General features: G+C 47.0%; 1 protein-coding gene across 1 annotated transcript; it reads right to left on the bottom strand.

The window, feature by feature from the left end:
• Window positions 1-363: 363 nt before the first annotated feature.
• Window positions 364-5,497, bottom strand: LOC109755238 (ARF guanine-nucleotide exchange factor GNOM). The gene is made up of 2 exons (XM_020314138.4): window positions 4,631-5,497; window positions 364-4,230 (listed from the first exon to the last, which is right to left on the bottom strand). Exons 1-2 carry the CDS (start codon window positions 5,333-5,335, stop codon window positions 685-687), a joined length of 4,251 nt encoding a protein of 1,416 aa, XP_020169727.1. The 5' UTR covers window positions 5,336-5,497; the 3' UTR covers window positions 364-684.
• Between the last annotated feature and the right edge of the window lie 1,659 nt (window positions 5,498-7,156).

Below are 7,156 nucleotides of genomic sequence, written 5' to 3'. Positions count from 1 at the left end.
TCATACCCTGGTTTGATCAAAAGAGAATAACATGCGCCTGGGTCTCAACATAATACTCATATAAATAAGCTTTTGTTAGAGAAATAGAATATCATCAGTTACACATTCACGCTGTAGAATTTTCGATATGATTGTCAAACAAATAGGCCTACAACCATATATGTCGACCAATCAAGGCGAAAAGGTTACCATGTATTCCAGATCCTACAGAAATCCTCAAGCCATGTTCAACCCAATTCACTCAATATGCAGTGGATGCATGCTTGCACCAAATAATGTACAGTAAATATCTTGTGTGATTACAGCTTGTAATAATAGATGCAAGAAAAAAGTTGACATGCATCCAGCACTTGCACAGTATGCTAAAAATCCATGGAGTTTTGCTACCTCATCCACCTATTCACATCTGTAACAAATGTAACAATGCGGGTGCTGGGGGGAAATCCTGTAACTGCTGCGATATACCCTATCATACAATTTTCCTCAGGTGTTGCAACAATAAAACCTCAGAGTGGCAACATCCACGTCAATAACCCAAAAAAAGCCAATTATTATGGACTAAAAAATTACAATACACCAGCTTGCTCTCCCTCCCTAATGTCCACCGAGAGCGCAGCCAGGCGTCTGTGTATAGCTCCGCCGAAAATTGCTGGAAGGTCGGATTCGACGTTCAGCAGTTTGGGCCTATTGCTCGGCAGTTTGGCCCTCCTGTGCTGAACTCTCCGGCTTGCTCTGCTCGCCTTCTGCTGCGGAGTCGCTTTCGTTGTCAGGGAAAACCTCTGGCTGCAGCGATGGCGCCACCTTGTTGACTTGAAGCCATGTTGCTTCCCACAACGTGTTCTCCTCGCTGGCACTTGTCTTTGACAGTACACCATTTGCTTTCATCACCAGCAGTATGTTCTTCAGTAGCTCAGGGATTGCCTCATGTAGCTTCTCAGTCCTCCTCCCTCTCAGTTTCACTTTCATGAACTTCTCTATCATGTCGAGGACTTCCAACCACAGCTTGCTGAAACTGCTCTGTGCAGACAAGTCTTTAAGTGACTGCAAGAACACCTTGCACAACAGTTTCACGGCATGCAAGAGGGACACCTCCATGTTTCTGAAATCCTTCGGTGAGTAACTCTGAGCAATCTCCAACAACTCGTCAAGCAACTGGAAGATAATATCAAAGGACATCAACCATGCAGAAGAGGAGACTGATATTCCATCAACTATTAAGCATCTGTGCAAACATAACAGCGCATGGTTCCTCACTTCCTCCCTCTGATCCGTGCACACCTTCCTCAATGCCTGCACTAGCCGCAGCCACATCTCAGCGATGCCTTCCAATATCCTGTCTGCCTCGCCACCAGCTTCCTTGACCTCACGTGACCAGCGTGTAAGGCAATTTACCGAGTCAGCCATTAGGTTCAAGGCATGGATAGATCTCTCTGCAGACCCAAGCCGAGATTCTGCAAACTGCCTTGAGGCCTCCACAGAAACGATAAAGTTGGCAGGTGAGAGGTGTGCTCCCTCAGACATGATGAAAACCAGAGCTTCAAAGCCAGCATCAGAAGCATCAGGATGGCGAGCGGTGACGCAGAGTAAGGAAATTATAGTTCGCCAGCCCATCTGAGATTTGATATGGGTTGCATTGGCCTTCACAAGTCGTGTGACCTCCAACGTGATGTTCTCACAGTAAGCATCAGCTACACGAGCATCAAGTTTCAAAATCAGCTGCAGTGACCTCAGTAAGTCATCTACCAGATTCTCCTTATAAGGAAGCAGCCTCTGGCAGATGTGCAGGAGCCCGAACACAGCCTTCTCCACCAGATTGCAAGGCATCACTGTGGACTGAACGATATGGGTTATGTGCTCATAAACACCCTGCCACAAAAGCACAATCCTGTCTCTGTTATTTAATGTGACAGTAATTAGGAGCTCTAAGCAGAACACTGCCGTGCCTTCATCATCAAGCGAGCTGGTTATCCTCTGAGGTCGGCCTGCTGCCTGAATGAGGGCTCTTGCTAGATTTGAGAGTGAGTCAGCTTGTAAGAATTTACTCTCGGTGAAGATGGTACCTATTTGGCATTTCTTTACGGTCTCCAAAGCATTCCTCTGAGCTGCCAGTTGCTCCTCAGTTGGTTGGGACCTTGGTTCTTCAGCATCTAAGTACAGTAGTTGGCTAAACCTCCCCATCAGCCCATATGTTTTTTTAGGGGTGTTGATTGGTAAGGCTTGAGGTGCAACTGCATATGAACCAAGCTTGCTAGGCAATGAATCTGAAGACGACTCCTGATCGTCACCTGTATCGCCAGTGAGGCGACCCGGAAGAAGGCCTATCTTGTGCAACCTTAAAATGCAATCTACTATATTCCTCCATCCACTCCGTATATGATCACCATAAGTAGTTGCAATTGTGAAGACCGCCTCTGTTGCCATTCTAGCCTTGGTATCCACCCCAAAAGCTATTACAGGGTCATCAACATATGAATTGTTCAACAAAGTGGTGAACTTACATAGACCCACAACAAGATCATTCAATACATCATCGAGATGATAGAATGCAGCCAGCTTTGCTACAGATAGAAAACCATCAATGCATCCTGTAAGAATCTCCTCATGCTCAACATTATCAAAAACCACGGAGATAGCAGCAACTGATGGTCCAGCCATGATAGGGAACATGTCATTATCAAGAAAAGGGTAGGAGTCACAAGCAATATACACTGATGTCCTCTTTGACTTCCACATCAGATCGACCCAGCGGCTGTAAGACATCTCAGAGCATCCAGCTCCTTGCTCGGGAATGGTTTTGATCTCATTCCGACATATAGAATAAAACAGCTCCGACAAGAACTCCCTCGGAAGATCATTCCCACCATTGATACGGCGATTGTTCCTGATAAAGTCTTCTTCAGTCATCTTCTTCTTAACCCTTACATTGTGTTGATCTGTGTTGAGCATAATTACTGAATACGACAGCACCAGAGCAGCATCCCTATTAACAAACATGTGTGGTGACTGTTCATAATACCTCTCAGAGAAGGCCTCCAGAATCCGCTGTATCTTTTGTGACTCACCAGGCAGCCGGAAAGTTTCCAAGAAGAGCCTTAGGGCAGCGTCCAAGTTCATATCCTCGAAGTCAAAGGTTTTAGAAAATTCGTGAAGTACCAGAATAGAGAACTCATCATGATTCCCAAGGTATTCCCCAAGAAGGTTCTTGTCCAATCCAGGTGTGTACCGAAAGAACAGAGCAACACTTCGTGGATCAAGTTTTTCAGGCAATAGGTGGACACCTTGCAGGTACTCAAAGCCCTTCTTTTTGTCCCTATTGAAATGCTCAACACCAACCATTAGCTTTCTCTTGATGCTTTTTTGCTGGTGAACGAATCTAACCCATTGATCAGGATCATTACTGCCCTCACACTTCAACTGCCAAAAAGGAAAATATTCACTTATTTCTGGCACTGTCTGCCCATGATGCTGATGTGCATGATCAGTCCTCTCTGCTATCGCCTGAATGACAGCAACCAAACCATCCAATGCAAGGACATTCAATGCAGACAACGGACTGTTTACAGGGAATGCACTTCTAGACAGAAGATTAGCTAGGTCTTCAAAAACATTTGAACACTGTAGATCACAGTCCATGTTTGCATACATCTCAGCCATAAACTCTTTCTGCCGACAGAAATCCACTAGAGCCTCCAGGGCGACTTCCTGCTGCTGATAACTAGCTCCATATCTACCCTGGGCTAATCTTAGGATCACACACGAGAAGAAAGCCTCAATTTGCAACTTAAGTTCCTGACGTAAATGGTAGAAGAGAGTAAAAACAGTGCTGCACACTGTCGACAGAATCAGGGGGCTCATTGACAAGCCAAACTGCATTAGATTGTGGAACAGTTCATCCTGTACAAAAGCCAGCAACTTTGGGTGCCTGTGGATGGACGAAGCTGACAACTCAATGGCAGAATTTATCAACCCCAGAGCAAAGAGGGGCACGTCCTCATCATAATCAATACCATTCATCCTTTGGCTCACATCCATGTCTTCAGCTATGTTCAAGAGGGAGCACAGGAACTGTAATATCTCCACCATGCAAGGAACCCCGAGCGGCTCCATCATGTCCTTGTCTTGAACGGCACCAAATCCACCTCCGACCTCATCCCCGGAGCTATTCAAACAAACATAATCACTCTTCCCATTCCCTAGCTCCTCAGCACCCAAGTCTTGGTTCTTGCTAATCTGTGGAACAAACGCACCGCCACATTAATACACCAAACTTGGTATTACCACCAGAATGCATTTTGTTCCAAACTAGCATGATACATAGTGCACAGGTACTCAAGGCAAGTAAAAATGGAGTCGGTTTCCATGTGCACACGGTCAAATTGCTGGAATGACAGCATTTAGAAAACTAAGACTCCAATTAACCCTCCATACAAACACACACACACACACACACACACACACACACATGAATAAGTATAGTTACTTCAGTACACTAACCTAAAAGAGCACCTGCAAGTTAAACTATCACAATACTAAGTAATAAAGGAACAGAGCAGCATTGTCTCCATGATCATGTGTGCGAGCAATATAAAAATGTAATTGGTGGGCTGAAGACCCTGAGAAGCAATCCCACCTGCTCGTTGACGATGGTGGTGGGCTCAATGTCAGCAAGGCGGGCAAAGACACAGCGGATGACCTCCTGCATGGTCTGCCTGGAGACGCGCTGCAGGAGCTCCCCCTTGGTGCCGGCCTGCTGCACGACGCGGAAGCAGGTGGTGACGATGGCGCAGACGTGGCGGTTGGAGAGCGCGGGGGCGGCGCGGCCGCGCACGCAGGCGAGCAGCACCTGCAGGACCCGGGCGAGGACGGCCTCCTCGGAGGCCGGGTCGGTGACCTCGAAGCGGCAGCCGGTGACGGCCTCCACGACGGCGCCCATGGCCTCGGCGGCGCCCCCGCCGGGCGCCACGAGGTCGAGGGACAGGAGCTTGTGCAGGGAGGAGAGCGCGGAGCCGGTGATGGGCGCGCCGGTCTCGTCGGAGCGCACGACGTCGAGGAAGGGGCGGAGGCAGAGGAGCGGGTCGGCCTCGGGCCAGCGGGTCCCCCACGCGGCGGCGCGGCGGCGGAGCGACTTGAGCCCCGCGATGAGGGGGTGGTCGAGGTGCTCCTCCTCGGCGCCGCCGCCGTCGTCCCCGCCGTAGCGCACGCCCGCCCAGCGCACGTTGCGGCGCATGACGGCCAGCACCGTGGCCACCTCCGACGCCACCACGCACGCCATCGCCACGCCCGACGACCCCGCTCCCGACGACGGCGACGGCGACGCTGCCCTGAGGCCGCCCATGGAGGCGGGCGGCGGTCCGGTGCGAGCGCGCGGGCGGCTACGAGCGCATCCGGGGGCCGGGCTGGGATCTGATCTGGGCGGGGTGAGATCTGGCTGCTGGCGGGTTTGGTCTTCGGGGTGGGGGGCTGGATCTGAGAGAGACCAAAGCTCAACTCCTAGTACTACGTACCACCGAATGAGTTTGGTGGGTTTTTGCCTTTGTTTGGTTTGAAATTTTTGAACTTTATAAAATATTCTCTGCTTCATGTTGGGGTAGGCCATTCCTTTTTTTATGAAATTTCCTCATATTGAAGAGGCCTCTTGAATTGATTTATGTAGCGCATACATTTGCGCCCACCAGAAGGTTTATCACGAACATCATATGTGTCGAGATTGGCATTGATTCCCCGGAGCCTTTACCATTCCACTATAGATCGAGTTATGTATGTGACTGGATGTGTTGAAAATTGTGGTTTGTCGTGGGATAGGGTTTGAATCGCGGTTTGACTCGGTATTTAGCTTAACCATGTGGTATGACAGAAGAAGACAGCGAGCACGCCTTCAATATATCGTTGTTTGGTTATATAGTTTATTAAAAATCATTGCGGCGAAGGTGTTCTTCTACCACATATCGATAGCCTATGTTGCGGCTTATTTGGATACCGACAATTGGCTCTTGACATCATAGATGACCATTTTTAGTTCATGCAAACTGGTGGTCAAATACTAAGTTTCAGGTTTCTTGTACTTATGTAGAATGAACCGCAAAAATGGAACAAGATTTCATGAATGAACAAATTTTCAATGTTGCTTGAAAAACAATTCTTGCTTGTCATCGCGAGTGAGATGGAGAGTGTGCCTGTAGAATCCCGCCTATGGGTATTCCAAGTTGTATACAGTTTTATAACCTGTTACGTTCATTATTTCCTTAGTTTATTGTTTGAATGAATATGCAAAACAAAGTTTAACATCTAAAACATAAGAGTAGGACTTGATGAAGGAATCCACATGAGAAATGGGTTGCATTGTCGAAGCATGTGGGTCCGCGCATGATCAAGCCATGTGCCTGTCTAGCCACATGGCCCAGCTTTGTAGCCTCTAGAGACAATGAAATCCACAACAAAATTGATGAAACTTGAAAAATCCTAAAAAATTGTATGTGTGGTTCCAACAATGTCTTAGTCAAGTCTCGGAAAAAAACATTCAAGATCAGTCAAAATTGCCCCTGGATCGGGCACTTGATTGATATACATGACCCCTACATACGTCTCGAACGTATATATTTTTTTGATTGTTTCATGCTATTATAATATCACTTTTCAATACTTTTTATAGCATTTTTTGGATTAACCTATTAATTTAGTGCCCGAAGCTAATTGTTGTTCTCTACATGTTTTTGACTTTTTACAAAATCCATATCTACGAGGTCAAAAAACTCTGAGGATTTAATACAATTATTGTTGGAAATATGCCCTAGAGGCAATAATAAAATGGTTATTATTATATTTCCTTGTTCATGATGATTGTGTATTATTCATGCTATAATTGTGTTATCCGGAAATCGTAATACATGTGTGAATACATAGACCACAACATGTCCCTAGTGAGCCTCTAGTTGACTAGCTCGTTGATCAACAGATAGTCATGGTTTCCTGACTATGGACATTGGATGTCATTGATAACGGGATCACATCATTAGGAGAATGATGTGATGGACAAGACCCAATCCTAAGCATAGCACAAAGATCGTGTAGTTCGTTTGCTAGAGCTTTTCCAATGTCAAGTATCATTTCCTTAGACCATGAGATCGTGCAACTCCCGGATGCCGTAGGAATGCTTTGG

Source organism: Aegilops tauschii, chromosome 5 (genome assembly GCF_002575655.3).
Source record: "Aegilops tauschii subsp. strangulata cultivar AL8/78 chromosome 5, Aet v6.0, whole genome shotgun sequence".
Taxonomy (NCBI): domain Eukaryota; kingdom Viridiplantae; phylum Streptophyta; class Magnoliopsida; order Poales; family Poaceae; genus Aegilops; species Aegilops tauschii.
This window is presented reverse-complemented; position numbering and strand designations above follow the sequence as displayed.